The sequence below is a fragment of the Sus scrofa genome, chromosome X (assembly GCF_000003025.6).
Source record: "Sus scrofa isolate TJ Tabasco breed Duroc chromosome X, Sscrofa11.1, whole genome shotgun sequence".
In the NCBI taxonomy this organism is placed as follows: Eukaryota; Metazoa; Chordata; class Mammalia; order Artiodactyla; family Suidae; genus Sus; species Sus scrofa.
Window position 1 is genome coordinate 6,226,806 of NC_010461.5, and position 16,306 is coordinate 6,243,111.

General features: G+C 56.0%; 2 protein-coding genes across 9 annotated transcripts in view; one reads left to right on the plus strand and one right to left on the minus strand.

The window, feature by feature from the left end:
* TBL1X (transducin beta like 1X-linked) overlaps positions 1–12,038 on the plus strand; it is a 244,520-nt gene extending 232,482 nt beyond the window's left edge. For 4 of the 8 annotated variants that reach the window (XM_021080268.1, XM_021080267.1, XM_021080269.1 and 1 more), the window contains 5 exons: positions 2,808–2,882; positions 3,308–3,435; positions 5,131–5,296; positions 7,851–7,952; positions 8,831–12,038. In XM_021080268.1, the coding sequence (XP_020935927.1) occupies positions 2,808–2,882; positions 3,308–3,435; positions 5,131–5,296; positions 7,851–7,952; positions 8,831–8,857 (498 nt within the window). In that variant the 3' untranslated portion in view covers positions 8,858–12,038. Of the gene's footprint in view, positions 1–2,807; positions 2,883–3,307; positions 3,436–5,130; positions 7,953–8,830 lie in introns of all 8 variants that reach the window. The other 4 variants (XR_002340726.1, XR_002340725.1, XR_002340728.1 and 1 more) reach the window with 1 other exon arrangement.
* GPR143 (G protein-coupled receptor 143) overlaps positions 15,491–16,306 on the minus strand; it is a 34,359-nt gene continuing 33,543 nt past the window's right edge. Inside the window, exon 10 of the mRNA XM_021080271.1 lies at positions 15,491–15,921. Coding sequence (XP_020935930.1) covers positions 15,827–15,921 — 95 coding nt within the window. The 3' untranslated portion in view covers positions 15,491–15,826. The remainder of the gene's footprint in view (positions 15,922–16,306) is intronic.

Below are 16,306 nucleotides of genomic sequence, written 5' to 3' on the forward strand. Positions count from 1 at the left end.
TTTTTTGTTACATTCCTTAGTTGGTATTACCGGTCCCTCAGATAAGTGATATCTGTCTTTGTCTGACTGACTTCACTTAGCATCATACCCTCCAAGTCCTTGTTGCTGCAAATGGCCATTGCATTCTTTTTCGTGGCTGAGTCGTATTCCATCATATATATGTCCCACATCTCTGTCTACTCCTCTGTCAGTGGGTCTTGGCTCTTGTGACTCGTGCACTATACACCCTGGGCTGCGTGCATCTTTTCAAGTTGTTGTTTTGGCTGTCTCATCAAATTCTTCAGCATAGCCCTTGAGGGCTTGCTTCCCCCAGCAAACCTCTCTGGTGTTCCCCCCCCACCCCCGACCCCTTCCTCCTGGAAGACCTGCTGCCTTTGGGTACCTCCCACCTGCACAGCTCCCCCCCCTTGGCCCTCTCACAGCGTCCCTTGCCACTAACCTCACTGACATCGATTGCAATGACCTTGGCATTTGCCTGTCTCTTTAGTACCTACTTTTTCCAGCTCCCATCCCTATAGGTCCCTGCTTCCCAAAGAAGATGCTTTCAGCGCACAGGACCGGTTGTCCTGTTGACGTCTCATTGTGGCTACAAATGGACCCTGCTCTTTACGTTTCTATTTCTTCTCTAATCCTAAACTGTCCCTGAGCTTTTAACAGGAAGTCTTGGCGGTCCTGCTGTGGCTCACCGGGTTTAAGAACCTCACCTAGTGTCCTTGAGGACGTGGGTCCGATCCCTGGCCTCCACCAGTGGTTAAGGATCCAGCATTGCCGTGAGCTGTGGTGTAGGTCGCAGATATGGCTCGGATCTGGTGTCGCCGTGACTGTGGTATAGGCCTCAGCTCCAGCTTTCACTCAGCCCCTACCCTGGAAACGTCCATTTGCTGCAGGTGCAGCCCCCAAAAAGAGAAACAAATCAGGAAGTCTTTGTGCCTTTCCCGCTGCCCCATTTGGGACTGGACTACCATTGTACCCCTTGGCTCTTTAAATCGGTTTTACTGCAACCCCTCAGCCTGCACCCGACAGGAGCTAAAGCCCATTTCTTCCTGAGACCCTCTGAGCCACTTCCGGATGCTTCCTGGGAATCGTGATTTGGTTGCAGGATGAGGGAGTGGAAGGTCATGCTCCCCCTGGAAGATCAACGCTGATTGGCTGGGGACAGTCGGGGGACCAGCCCCCTCTTCCCAGGCCCTCAGAGGTCCACCCTGGGCTTCTGCTGCCAGCAGTTCCAGTCGGGGCCACCTGAGGTGCCTCTGCCTCGGCTGAGCCTGGCTCAGGCTGCACCCCCGACCCACACCAGCTTCCTGGGGGTCCTGCGGGGCTCGCTTCCCTGTGTGCTCTCACCCTGCAGCCTGACCTCCTCGTCCCCTCAGCTCACCCGCGGGCAGGCGGGCTCCTTAGACTTGCGGCTTCCCTTCCCCCTCCTTCCCCGGGACCCTCCACCATCACCCTCCACCCCATGGAGTCCAGACACAGCCTTGTCGCTTCTCCTCTCCCTCCCTGCAGAACGCAGTGACCTGAGCAAGCAGCCTGATCGTGCAAGTTCTCATCCGAACCAGAGCCCTTAGGAGGGCGAGAGGGACGGGGAAGTTAGCTACAAGTGTAAAGTGAGTTAATCGTTGGGTGGGGGCAGCAGGAAATAGAAACAGTTCCCTGCTGGAACTAGGAGGCCTGAGACCCCCGTGCCTGACTCCGCTCATTCCTCTGGGCACACCGTTCCTCCCGCTCCACTTTCTGCAGGTGACATCTTCCTAAACCCCCGTGTCCCCTTCTCCCTCGCCCGTGGGGAGCATGTATTTGCCGTTATACTCCGGGATTTAGCCTCCAGGTTCCCTGGCCCTGGCACTGGCAGCCTCGTTCCTTCCTGCCCCCCTATGGCCCACCACACCTGCATGCTGGAAGTTTCCACGTGTGCTGAGGTGCTGTGCGTTGTTCACTTGGCTCTTTGCTCTGGATTTCAGCCCCGCCACCCCTGCAGGATTTCGTTTCTCCTCTGGGTGTGTTCCTAACAGTGACCCCTTGTGTCCCCTCTCCCTTGTTCACCTGTGCCTGGCGGAGGATGTGTGTTTAGGTCCCATCGTCTTGGGCCTGGGTCATCAGACTCCTTGTCTCTTAGCATTTCCTCCTCCCCTCAGCACCAAAGGAGAAATGTCTTGAGAGTTAGATGGGGGGGTAGCTGTTGTATTAAAAGTGCGTAGGGGGGTTCCTGTCGTGGCGCAGTGGTTAACGAATCTGACCAGGAACCATGAGGTTGTGGGTTCGATCCCTGGCCTTGCTCAGTGGGTTAGGGATCTGGTGTTGCCGTGAGCTGTGCTGTAGGTCGTAGACACAGCTCGCATCCCGCGTTGCTGTGGCTCTGGTGTAGGCCGGCGGCTACAGCTCCGATTAGACCCCTAGCCTGGAACCTCCATATGCCATGGGAACAGTCCTAGAAAAGGCAAAAAGACCAAAACAAAACAAAACAGAAGTGCACAGGAAAATGACTTTCAAGTCCGCTTTAAAATATCCGTGGTCTTCCCTGGGGTTGCAGGCTGCCCTTATTATTTGTGAATTCATTTGGCTCCCTTCCTGGTTGTGACTTTTCCTTGGAGCAATACCGATGCAGGTGGCTGGTTACATATGGAATGTGACCGTGCGTTCTGTCTAAATGAAGAGGGCGCAGTAAGGAAAGCGGGAGTGTGCACGTGTCTGGGGTGCATTCAGGGTGAATGCGTCTCCGCCTCTGGAGGATGGCGCGCTCCTGCCCCCTGCTGGAGGATAGGGTTACGACGCCCAGGCCTTTATTTTGGAAACCCTTTGCTCTCTTTCAGAATGAGGTCAATGCCATCAAGTGGGATCCTTCTGGGATGTTGCTAGCGTCCTGCTCCGATGACATGACATTAAAGGTAAAGCAGCCTGCAAGGCTGGGCTGTGTGGCCGCAGACAACCCCATACTCAGCGTGGGTCTTAATAGTCCCTGCTTCTCCAGCCAATTATCTGTCGTGAGCCTCTGCCATTCTTCCTCTTTGCAGCAGAGATGTCCTGCAGTTAACTCCTCTTGTCAGTCAAGAGCCTGCTAAGGGCTCTTCCCTTCCTGTGGCCTGCTTTAGGGCGCCCCCTGGCGTCCATCCGGTTCCTCTGCCTGGGCAGCACCTGCCACTTTGCCAGGTGCGCGCACACGCACGCACGCACGCACACACGCACACACAGAGGCAGTGAGCCTCCCAAGGGCCAGACACCTAGTGAACGCTCCCGGGAGGAATGATGTTGCACCATCATCCCCGGATGGAGCAGCCGCCCCTGCTGACCCTCTTCCCCATCTGTTGTCTAGATCTGGAGTATGAAGCAGGATACGTGTGTCCATGACCTGCAAGCTCACAGCAAAGAGATCTATACCATAAAGTGGAGTCCCACCGGGCCTGCCACCAGCAACCCAAACTCCAACATCATGCTGGCAAGGTAACGCCAAGAGGGCCCTCGGCCCCCACTCGGTCCTAAAAGCCGCTGCGCTCACGGGGACAGAGCCAGCAGCAGGGCTGGCAAACGTTAGTCCTGCCCAGAGACACCAGAAACCTCAGCTAAGGTGTCTTGCAAGTGTGTTTACGGCCTTCCCAAGTAAACGAAGAGGTAGCTCGCTTTGAAAGGGCCCCCAGATGGCGCCACGTGCTGCCTCGCTTGAGGGAAGGCGTTTCTTAACCACGAAGCTGGTCAGAGAAGTTGTTACACGTCCAGGCTGCCAGCACTTGGCTTTGGCGAAGGCTTCTATCACGACGGACAAAGGACATGACTCGGCTTGGTCCTTGGGCTTCGTTTCCTTGGCTGCCTTGCAGGTCAGATCTGACCTGACCATGGATACGGTGAACCCCTCAGACGCCTGCATCGGAGGGACTGGAGTCCGTCAAGGCCCGGAATTGGGAGCTGGTTCTCAGGGGCCCCGTGGCCTCCCCAAAACCATGTCACTTGGGCCGCGGTCACGGGAACTGCCTGGTCCCGATGCCCATTGCGTGGAACGCTCCACTCCCAGTGTGACAGTGGATGTTTTTGTTTGGTTTTTTTTAATAAAGTTGAGACGAGCGGGCTGAAGAGATTCTGAGAGTGACTTCCAGGATACTCAGGGGTCTGGAAATCATGATCCCACGAAACAGGGGTGTTTGTTCAGCCTGGGAGACGGGAGACAGGGAGGAAGCGGCAGGGCGGAGGCAGGAGGGGGTGGTGGATGGGTTCTGTGTAGCCGCAGAGAATGGGATTGTGCTGGGAGAGGGCACGGCCTCCTCTTGCCGAGGGAGAGCCCTCTGTCCTTGCCGTGGGGCACGCGGCCTCACCCGGCAGCGAGGACTCTTGCTGCTGAAAAGTGTTCCACCCAAGGCCACCTCTTAGAAAACACTGGAAGGGCTTCCTGCATTAGCTGAGAGCCTGAACCAGAAAAATACAAAGGCAGTTACACTGTTTCAAGTGATTCTCCAGAAATCCACAGCAGTGTCTCCAACCTAGAACACGATAATCTATTTTTGGATGACTTGGAGGGTGCTTTTGTATCCCATGGTACCCGGGAATAAATGAGCTTTGTAGATGACGCGCATAAATGCCACGTGCCAGTACCTGGCAGTGCCTGCAGAGAGAAGGAGCGCCAGGTGAAACAGCTTTGCGGTGTGTCCTGGTCTTTTACATGTGGAAGTGACTAAAACATGCAGCTCCCAGGGGTGTGATTGTATGTCTGGATGTGATTGTGTTTTAATTTGCCTTGGTTTAAAAGTTTTATTCAGTCAGTTTGCTATTTTCCCACACACGGCTCTCGGCGTTACTGGAGCTGTCGACGATGGATGCTGTGCTTTCAGTTGTGGGAGCATTTTAGAAAACGGAGTGAGTGCAGACTTAGGTATATCCTTCGAGTCTTGGGGAAATGCAGAAACAAATGAGTGCGGCTCTCCACTTTCTTCCCGAATCACAGCTCCAGGAGAAGGGGAAGGTTTGTTGGACGGCCGCGGCTTGGTGTTCAGGGGACCTGTGTCACCTTTGAGAAGAGAAAGGGCCAGCCTGCTTTTTGTCCCTGGAAACGTAGGCACTGGGGACGGAGGAGCCGTCGGTCCGGCCTCTTCGGGGAGCCGCGAGGGAGCCACGAGCCTCCGCGGTGACGCTCCTCTCCTGTCTTTGCAGCGCTTCGTTTGACTCTACGGTTCGGCTGTGGGACGTGGAGCGGGGCGTTTGCATCCACACGCTCACCAAACACCAGGAACCCGTCTATAGTGTAGCTTTTAGCCCTGATGGCAAATATCTGGCCAGCGGCTCCTTTGACAAGTGTGTGCACATCTGGAACACGCAGGTAAGCCCCCTGCCCCGCGGCTGCAGCCGGTCCTTTCCGCGAGGAGCCCCGCTCGGTCACGTTTGGGTGCCGCGGGCTCAGCACGGCACTGGGGAAGCCGTGCCTGGGGGCCACCTCGGCCCAACCCGGCTCCCTGGGTGGGTAGGCCACAGCTGGGCACCTGCTGCCTGTGGGTCTCCCTGCAAGGGACACCCGTCCACTCCTGTCCCTTCTTCTGAGCCCTTGGCAGGAAACTGTCCCAATGCCGCCAACTCTTGGGCACAAGCAGTCATGCTGGAAAATCCTAACCCAGACACCTTCCCAGCCACTGTGCTCCCCCATGGCTACCGAGGTCGGGGACCGAGGTCGGTCCTTGCCTTCGAACTTTGCAGGGGACCAGCCGTCTGATGTGAGGCCAGCCAGCCCTGACCACCTGCGTGCCCCCCGGGCTCCTGGGGCTTCTCCGTGGAGCACGTTGCAGAGTAGTGGCCACGTTCGTTGGCTATTGTCAGGGCATTTTGATTTCTTTCTTTCTTTTTTTTTTTTTTTTTTTTTTTTGGTCTTTTTAGGGCCACACCCTCGGCACATGGAGGTTTCCAGGTTAAGGGCTAAATCGGCACTACAGCCGCCAGCCTACACCACAGCTCATGGCAACGCCAGATCCTTAACCCACTGAGCGAGGCCAGGGATCAAACCCGCAACCTCATGGTTCCTAGTCAGTTTCTTAACCTGCTGAGCCGTGACGGGAACTCCCAGCATTTTGATTTTTTGAAGGGAAGTGTTTTTGGTTCGGGTAGCAGAGGGAATGTCAGTATCAGGTTATCCTGTCAGAGAAGCGAAAGGAGATGGTGTTTGTGTGCAGGTGGTCCTGTGGTGTCTCTGGCCACACCTGAGGATGAGACAGTTCCAAATATGCCGAGTAGGCGGGCACAGGAGCGAGTGGCGGGTATAACTGTCACGTGGGGCGGTCAGCTCTATGCTCTCCTGTAAGAGCAGCGTGGGCCTGGAATTCCCTGCAGGCGGCTGGGGGCCCCTCGTGTGTGACCTCAGGATGGGTGAAGAGGCCTCCCCTCTCCTGTGTTTAATTTTTTTTTGCCACACCTGTGGCAAGAGGAAGTTCCCAGGCCAGGGATCGAATGCATGCCTCAACAGCAACCCCCACCACAGCAGCGACCATGGAGCCACCAAGGAACTCCTTTTTTAATTTTTTTTCTCCTCTTTTTTTTTTTTTTTTTTTTCCCCTTTTTCTTTTTTGGCCACTCTGTGGCATATGGAGTTCCCAGGTTAGGGTTCAGAACTGAGCCACAACATGGGGTCCTTAACCCACTGTGCCCGGCCTGGGGTCGAACCTGCGTCCCAGTGCTCCAGGGATGCTGCCAGTCCCGCTGAGCTATAGTAGGAAGTCCCTGTTTTGTTTTTTCTTTTTCTAACCACACTTGAAGCATGTGCAAGTTCCAGGGCCAGGGATCAAACCCCTCACTACAGCAGTTACAATGCCAGATCCTTAACCAGCTACACCACAAGGGAACTCCTTTTTTAAATGTTCACTCTTTTCTTCTCTCCTTTTTTTTTTTTTTTTTGGTCTTTTTGTATTTTCCTCTTTTCTAGGGCTGCACCCGTGGCATATGGAGGTTCCCAAGCCAGGGGTCTAATTGGAGCTGTAGCTGCTGGCCTACACCACAGGCACAGCCTCTTGGGATCTGAGCCGCATCTGTGACCTACACCATAGCTCATGGCAATGCCGGATCCTTAACCCACCGAGCGAGGCCAGGGATCGAACCTGAAACGTCATGGTTCCCAGTCAGATTCGTTAACCACTGTGCCACGACAGGCACTCCGTCTTCTCCTATTTTAATTCCACCCACGTTCATGATTCTCTCTGGCCTGGTTGACACCTAGCTGACCTTGCTTCTCCCTTGTGCCGGGGGTGGGGGTTGTACATGAGCCGCCTTCACCTTAACTGACCTGGCACCAAGGCCCACTGAGACCTCGGGCTCCCTGGAAACCTCCTGCCATGAACCGTGTCTTCTCAGCGAGCACGAGGCCGTCAGTAGAGGCCCTCAGGTGGAACCGAGCCGAGCCTCACAACCTAGGCAGGAGCCCCAGAAAGCGCACAGCCCGGGTTAACGTGCAGGTGTCTATCTCCACGGCGCGCCTGCGGGAGGGAGTGATGGATGGACGCATAAATGACATCATCGGTTAGGTGCTGCCTGCCGTGCTGGCGGCAGCTCATCAAGGCACTGTCCCCCTTCAGAACTCTTTGGGACATCTTGATGGATGCCTTCTCTCAACATAAAAACACCCACCATGTGCTGGGCCTGCCTCAGTCTCCCCACCGCCCTCCCCAGGCTGGCCGTGACCCTGGGAGGTGTGACCTGGGCTGAAACGTGCAGGCCCGTTCCCTGCGCAGGTCCACGGTGGTAAGTCTGGGAGACAGGTTTCTACAGCCACCAGGGCGCTTACGGAAAACGCCGCGAGCTTCTGTTTTGAAAACGTCTGTGATGACGTGCCGGGGACCACGTTGGTGTCCTGCGCGCCCCGTTTCATGGTGAATGATGACGGCTTTGCTTTGCAGAGTGGAAGTCTGGTCCACAGCTACCGCGGCACTGGCGGCATCTTCGAGGTGTGCTGGAACGCCCGAGGGGACAAAGTGGGCGCCAGCGCGTCCGACGGCTCTGTAAGCGGCACCGGGGCTTTGCTGGGGGCAGGCGGGGAGGGCGCGAGGGCTGAGTTTGAGAGTCAGAGCCCGTCCTCACGGGGCTCCCAGGGCTGTGATGGGTCTCCGAGGGGCATGGCCAGCGCCCGGCAAGTGTGCGCTGGGTGGAGGAGAGTTCGGGCTGGATCCACTGGGTCAGCCCCACGTCTGAGAGTGGCTGTCTCTTCACTTCCAGAATGACCTTCTCTCTGGACATGAGGCAGTGTCTGGGGGCATTTGGGGGGGTCACTGCTTTGGTAAAGGCCACCAGCATGTGGTGGGTGGAGCCAGGGCTGCTGCGCTACCTCCTGCAGTGCCCAGGTCGCCCCACACCCGAGACAGGACCAGCCCCAAGTAGCCCAGGGGCTGAGGCCAAGACGCTTGCTCCTGTCTGGGCTCCACATTTGTGCTTCCAGCCCGCATCTGTCTGGTGAGAGAGGCACGACCTTCTAGTCTCCCGGGTCCCTTGCCCCGTTCTGGTCCCCTGAGACATCTAGCTGTTTGATTCATGCCGGCACTTAGAATTGCCGTGAGCTAGAAGGCAGGGGGCAGCGGGCTAGCCAGCCACGTGTCCGATGTGTGCTCAGGCTTGGGTTGTCATGTGTGTGGTCTGTGACACCTCCCCGTGGCCACGGCTACCCCATCAGCTCCTAGCATTGCCCTTGACCTGGCTCTTCCGCTCTGGACTGTTTGCCTGGGGTTCGTTGTTCAGATGCTCAGACATTAGCCATTAAGGCTTCTCTGCTCCCTCGTGACTGTGTGCCAATAAATCTTTATAAAGCTTGGGCGGTGGACTGTCCCCTGCTCTAAAGGCATCTTGGGTTGATTTTAAAGATAAGAGGTGTTTTTTTGCCTCGCAGGTGTGCGTTTTAGATCTGCGGAAGTAAACGTGAAATACCCTAGAAACGAGAAGAGCATTCGCATGGACCAGCAGTGAACCTGTGGGGTTGTAGTAACTCTTCAAACACAATTCCATCAGCTCCAAACTGTTCGAACTTGACGTTAAAGTATACTCTGAAATCAGCTCATCCCTGGCCACAGGAGTCTATTTTTTCCTAATCTTCATCAAGAAGTTTAAAACAAAAGCATACACACACCGTCACATCAAAGAGGGAAAGAACGGTTTCCACCTGGAACATTCAGCCCGGGAAGCATGAAGCCACCAGCCAGACAGCGCACCAGCCATCCAGCACAGGCTCTGATGGCTAAGAGGAGAGAAACAAAACAAAACAAACAGCAAGCTGTGCCAAAAAGAAAAAAAGAAAAATGCTGTGATAAAACCAAAAGGGGGGGAAAGACACTCATCCACGTGGTGGGTATTTTTTTTTTTTTTCCAAGAATTTGGACACTACAGTTACTCTCACAAGGATGTTCAAAGACCAGTTTGTACCGATGAAATGGGCGACTTTGTAATCCCAACACTTTCTATTTTCTAGAATCTTTGTCCCGTGGTTTTTCTACCGGCTGCAGTCCTGTCGTCTGGGGCCCTGGGGTCTGAGGTAGTAACTGTTTGGGGTTCGTTGCTTCTTTTCCTGCTGTAGCCTCTTTCCTTCCTTCGTGTCTTGATTGGCAGCTCCCCTTCCCTAGAGGCAGCCTCTCGGAAGATGCCGGGATCTCTGAGGCCCAGCGCCCCCCCCCCCATAGCTGCTTCCCACCTTAGGTCTCAAGGGCACTTTCGTGGCAGATTTAATAAGTGCTTTATGTAAGAAGGCAGGGCAGGGGGACTTTTTACAGGAGAAAAAAATAATAATAAGTGACTTATAAGAGAAAGAGCCCGGAGTATTTTTGGAAGAAAAAAAATATTTTTGTGTTAAAACAATTTTAAAATCCTAAAATGGCCATCAGACATAGAGAGCTTTGTGTGATTCATATTTTGAAAAAACGTTAAGACACAGGCAGGGTCGAAATCGCTTTTCCTGAACTTCGGGAAGGGCGGCCAGGACTCCGGGTGGAAGAGGGCCGGCGGTGCGGCCCACAGCCAGGGAGGGACCCCCGCTTCTCCGGCTCAGAGGCGGCCTGGGCGTCTCTTGGGGTGTGTGGACGGCGGTGGCGGCAGGAGCGGAACGCCAAGGGTGCCCGCGGCCCCGAGCACCATTCCCCGAAGGAGCGGCGGGGCCGTCGGGCCACTCCTGGCAGGGCTGTCTGCCCGGAGCACCGCGGCGGGGCCTGGCAGAGCTGGCAGGAGTGGCTGGGGACCGCACCGGGCCTGACAGCGACAGAAAGGCACGGGGAGAGATGTTCCAGCTCGAAGGTGGATTCCATACGTAGAGCATCGCTAATCATTTCTGCCGTGTTCATAGTTTTTCTCTAGCAAGGAGAAAGATTTGCTTTAAAAAAAAATGAATCTTTTTACTGTTTTTTATGAAATTAAACATGGCTTTGTGTTCCTGGAGGAGTTTCTTTGGATCAGATGGCCTTTGTCTTTGTCCTCACCCGACGCTGACCAGGTTTTCAGGTGGGGGGGTGGGCAGGCCAGGCCCCTGGGCTCGCCCGGGGTGGAGAAGGGGCCACGGGGCTGGCGATGGGCAGGCTGCAGCCGGGCATGCGCCCAGTGGCGCCACAGGACGGTCCGCGACGGCGGCGTCCACCCGTGGAGCACAGAGCCGCAGGGCAGGGCAGGGCCGGGCAGGACTCGGAGAACTCGCAGAGGTTGGATCGCGCCAGACCAGCTCCGAAAGCCGGCGCCGTCATCGGTCTCGGCTCAGGAATGGGGCTCCGTGGACCTGCGCGCCATTCGAGCCCAGTCGGTTGAGACCAAAAAGCGCTCGGCGGACAGACGAGTGGAGTGTTTGCTTCGGGCTGTTCGTGAAACGCTTAGCGAGAAGGTCGGAGCTGCGTGGCGTCTCCGCCCCCAGCTTTGAAGATCGCAGAAGCCCCGGATGCATCGCTGGCTTCCTGCCCTCTAAAGGGACGAGCCCTGGGAGGCAGTGTGCAGCGCCGCCACCATCACCAAGTGGACCTCTCGCCAAATGAAGATGGGTCGCATCCGCAGAGCGTGAGCTGGCCAGGCTGACACCGCTTGTGTGTGACCAGCTGCTGGCGGGAGCCGACGAGGGACGCAGTCCAAGGGGTTCGCCAGAGACCCTCGCGGGAAGCTTGGGGAGCCAGGGTCTGCAGGTGCGCCGGCTTTAGCCTCCTGATGAACCGGAGCCACTTGGGAACCGGCGGGTGGGGGCCGGGGCTGTGAGGCCAAGGACGCGTGGGCTCCATCCCGGCACGAATGCTGAGGAAAGCCAACCGACCGCGTGACCGGCCCAGGAAGAAGCCTCCTGGGGGCCGCGGGGGATGAGGATGAGAAGGCAGCCGGCGTCCCTTGAACCCGTCCCCGCTCTGCGCACAACGACAGCCCAGCCGTGAGCCGAGCGGCGTGCAGGCGGCAGCTGCGTCACTGTCCCCAGCGGCGCCCCGAGGCACCGTTAGTCCTGGATGTCGTCTACAGCTCTTACAAGTCGGGAGGAAACACTTAAGTCTCAGTGACCAAATGAACCTCGGTTCTGAACGCAGAGGTAACACCAGGATCCTCCCCGGAGTTTTCAGTTGGCTTCGGAGTGACAAGCGCTCGTCCTGCACGCGTGGGAAACGATAACGCCCCCGCCCCCCGGACGTCGGCCCCGCGCGCGACGCACGGAGACCTTGACCTTGGTTTTGTCTTTCTCGAAATAGATCTTGGAGCCAAGTAAAGTGCACTTTGTCAAACTTAAGGGTCTGCTTTGTTCCTCGTAATTTTTCTCTTTTTTTAACCTCTCCTTCCACCTTTTCTTTTTATTCAGTCGTGTTTCTTGTCAAATGCAGAATTGTTCCTTCCGCCGCTCTCACCGACGTTTTGAATTCTGGCTTCTGCGGTTTTTATTGTCTGTGTCAGACGTACAGCCAGATGTGCTCCTCTGTCCGCATCTTCCAGATTCCGTTCCATCCCCACCGGCCCCGCTCTGTTCTCCCTCCACTCCCCTCACCCTCACGCTCTCCAAGAAAAAGAATCACCTCGTGTGTCGTAGTTCATTTGTTTCAAGAGAGAATCAACAGACCATATTCAGTGTCTTGAATAAATTGCTCTATTTTGATAGAGAACTTGGTGGACGCGCTTTCTTCGTCCTGGGGGGGAGCAGCGCTGCCTTTTCTCTGGGAGAACTTAATGGGAGGACCGCCGTCCAGGGCCGCCCTGGGTGGGAAGGCAAAGGCCGTTGGGGCCCAGATGCCCTGTGAAGGGAGCAGGCTTTTTTTTAATTAGTCACTTTGTTTCAGGGTGACTGTTGTAGGAAGGAAATCGAGCTTTTCTCTGGCCAACGAGTTGCTTTGCTGAACACGTGAGTTCAAGGAGGAGCCTTGAGGAGTTGGGAACAAGTCCTAGGATGGGGCGGGGGGGCTTGTGTACGATTCAGACGGGCATCTGGAGACAGTGACTGACTCCACTCTGTACCAGACACTCTGGCGCGAGGCCCATTTATGCCACTTTAGTCAACTGACGGATGTCACCTAATGGCTGTCCCCGGGATAGGGAGGCAGGAAGCCAAACAGGCTGTACACGTGAGTCACAGAAAAAGGCTCTGGTGCCGTTTTCCTTGAATCCCAGCTGAACCCTGTGCTGGGAGAACCCAGAACTGGGGTCCCCCTGCCTCCTCTGCCCCAGGCTGTCTGGGGTACAGCCCCACCTGGGTCTCCTCTGTCAGTCCTGCCAGGTTGACCCATCATGTTCCCACATGGTGGGTGGTGGATTTAGAGTGAAGTTCTGAGCGGCACCTGATCCCTGCCGCTAGAGCCACAGGAAGGCCCTGGGGAGATCCTTACGGCAAAGACAAAGTGGCCGGCAGCACAGCCTGGACAGGTTGCCTGGGAGCGACGAATACAGGATGGGGCCCTGGTGACATCAGGACAATCCTGGTAGCATATTATTGGCTTCAAAGCGTTCCTTTGTACCATGAGCAAAACTGCGTTGAGACCACATAGACTGTCCATGGTTTCCCTAACTTTCATCTTAAGACACATGGAAGCTTTAGCTGCAGTGACTCTCAAAATGTCTTGTCCCTTGAGGCTCCCACTGTATTTATTTAGAGAATCTACACGTCCACTCGCTGAGCAGAGAACTTTTTTAATGCCCACATCGGGGCGCTGCTGCTAAAGGATCTTGGAGGTTGTGCTGTATAGTCACGGGCGGGTTCTGTGCACCTGTGGTCACTGGTGTTGGTCCCTGGTGGTGGAAGCCTGGAAGTCACCTCTTAAGATGCATGAAAAGGGGTGGGAGGGGGTGGGAAGCAGATGTGTACTTTTTTTTGACAAAAAACTCAGAATTGGGTGGAATTTTTTTTTTTCCAGTCTGGCTCCTTTTTCACCAAAGTGTCATCATCCGCTTGCCAGGTAAGCGAGGCAGGACGCGGCCCCACCCCGAGGGCCACGTGGGGAGCTGGGCAGAGGGGAGAGGGGACCGTGACAGGGGAGGGGGCTGCAGCATGGAGCGGGGAGGGAACCCGTGATGGGGGGGGGAGCAGGGGCCTGTAATGGGGGAGGGAAGGGGACTGTCACGGGGGGTGGGGGACGGGGAGGGCGTAGCTGCGAGGCCGCCGGAGGGGTGGGGGCGGCAAGGCTTTTTGAAGTGAATACTCTGGAGAACGGAATGTAGTTATCCTGGAGCAAAGCTATTGAGAGAAAGGCCAGCAGAAATGACACAGTTGTAAATGATGAGGAAGGTCTTTCTACAAGAGGGGAAATAAAAGGAGACTCCCTGAAATGTTTTTTTTCTAAGATCTGATAAACTGACCAACAACCTAAAATCACACAGAAGCCTCCTCCTCCTGAGAGCAGCAGGCTGGTCTTTCCACCCAAACGACACTCCCGCTACACCTGTTATGTCCAAACTCCTGGCCGTGGGTCCCAGGTCCCTCCTGTTTTCAGGACCTCCCGCTGTCTCCCCACTAGCTCTTTCCCTGAGCACCCCAGGTTTAATAGCATCTACCGGCTACAAAACAGTAACGACGCGTCCCCTGGTGGCGGCCGGGGCAGTGGTTTGGTTAAAGCCTGTCATCTCATTTATTCATTTGGCTTTCCCTGGAGTGACTTGATACCCTCTCTGTCTCTGATGCCTATTTCTGTGTCACTCCCCCATCCCAGTCCAAACCGCCCTGGCAGCTGAGATGCTGGCTCTCCATTTACTAAGAGCACTCGTTTTCACCAGATGATCAGATCAGCTTGAGTTCGCACTTGAAGCTTCCCAACCTGACGCTGCCAAATGGAAGACAAAGAGAAGGACCAAGGAGGATACTGGGCACCTGTGGGGAATCTGGGGAAGCAGGCTTGGAGGGGTGCAGACAGGAACAGCCCGAGTCAGGCGACAGGATGGGGCCCGTGCAGGTGAAACCTGGCACAGAGAGCACTGAGAGCTGCCCGCGCCTTGATACGGGACGGGTTACCGGGCTGACCACTTTCTAAAAGCACACCCAGGCGGCCTTCCATAGCAGATGTGCCAGCTGCCAACCCTTCCCCAGAAGTGCTTCTGCACGGCCCGTGGCCTTGGGTAGCAGCTTCCCACGTAAAGACTTGGGGCACGTGTCTGATTGGCTGTGTGCCAGGCCTGTGCCTTGCTCTGCTGCAAGGAAGCCAGGAAAGCGAGCAGCCGGCACCTCTGCTCTGGGGGAGGGAAGGAGGGCTGTGCCTCCTTCAGGGGGGGAATCTTCAGGGAGGGCTTCTGGTGCTGGGGCAGAGACATGGTCAACAGAGGTTAGGGGTGCAGATGCCACCCAGAAAGGCTACAAGCTGCACAGCTCCTGGACACCGGGCCAGGTGGCTGGTCCATATATAGGAAGGCACAGCCCCCGGGTACCAAGGTCACAGTCACAGGATGCTAGGATCCATCTGCGGCCATGTGGTTCTGAAAGCACAAATCCAGAAGCATCCTGGACGCCTTTTCTAGAGCGAAGTGGAGTCCCAATCCGGATAAGAAAGGAGGGGTTGTCCCATGGCAGAGCTGACCGCAGTGGCCTGAGGAAATGGTGTCTTGCTCTTCAGTGGACCTACCTAGGTAGCTTGCGCCTCTAGTATATACTGCATACGGGATTTTTGCCCCAAATATATGCGCCTGTATATATTTATAATATGCAGATTTTACATGGAGTCGGCCCCATACGCTCCCCGCACCCCGCCCCTGCCCCGCAGACGCGGACCCGGAAGGTTTGGGTATCCGTGTGTGGGTCCTGGAACCAATCTCCCACGGAAACGGAAGGACAGCTCTCTCTGACGATGCATGTGTAACATATATATGTGCATATATTACATAGATTTCAACATCTTTTCCATACTGGAAAGATGGAGACCTAGGCAACGATATGAGCCGAAGTCAGGATCCAAGGATCGTCTTAACTGAACCATGGCTAACTTTGTGGGGACCGAGGGCGAGGTTGCGAACCAGCCTGCCCTCCTCTGCCCCCTGGTGGCCGACGAGGAACGTGCCGCGCAGCCACCACAGCGCGCGCCCGTGCTGCGGCTTTTCTCCCTCTTTGAGCATCATCACTGACTCACTCAAGAGCACCCCCTAGAGGTGTTGTCCGGCCAGAACCCAGGTTAGGCTGGGCGCTCTGGCGCACTTTATTAACGTTTATTACTGGGTCTGATATTGACATCACAGCCAGATCTGAAAAAGCGATGTCAGCGGAGCGTCCGCAGAAGCTGCCGAGTGTTCGGTCTCGAAGGAATCCTCCTTCCATCCCCGAGCTTACGGATCTCTCTCGCATCACAAGAAGATCCCGGGGAATAGCTCTAACGTGGTGATGAGAGTAAGACTGGAGGGGTGCGACGCCCCGGCACTGCGGTGACCTAAAGCAGGAACCCAAAGGGTGAGAAATGCGGGGGCTGGCCCTCGGCTCGTCCTCTCACAGGTCTCCCTGGGCTTTCGGAACCGACCCGACGTCATTTCCATTGCGGGACACCCCTGTGATGTGGATTTCAATTGTGCTGGCGTCGGACCCTGGAGAGAAAAGAGGAGGGACGTTGGGACGTGTCCACGTCTGAGACGGTCTTTCACGGGCTTCCCAAATGCGTGTGTGTTTTAAGGTACGTGGTACTTTCACCTGCATTTGATCCTATCATCCCAAAGAACAAAACAGATCCTCCAGGATCATCTCAGGCAATGGACGCAGGATTCTGTGTCCATCCCACCTTCTTTCCTCCCAGCCTCGTGCAGGGCAGTGCACCAGGTCCCAGCCAAAGTACTGGATGCTGCAGACCACAGGGAAACTGCCCTCACTGACAGGGGAAACCGGAGCCCTGTGACACGTGCTGTCGAAGTCGGGGAAGCAGGATGTCACGGTGCACCGGCGACTGCGGGCACAGCTGCCCTCGGGTCACTCGGC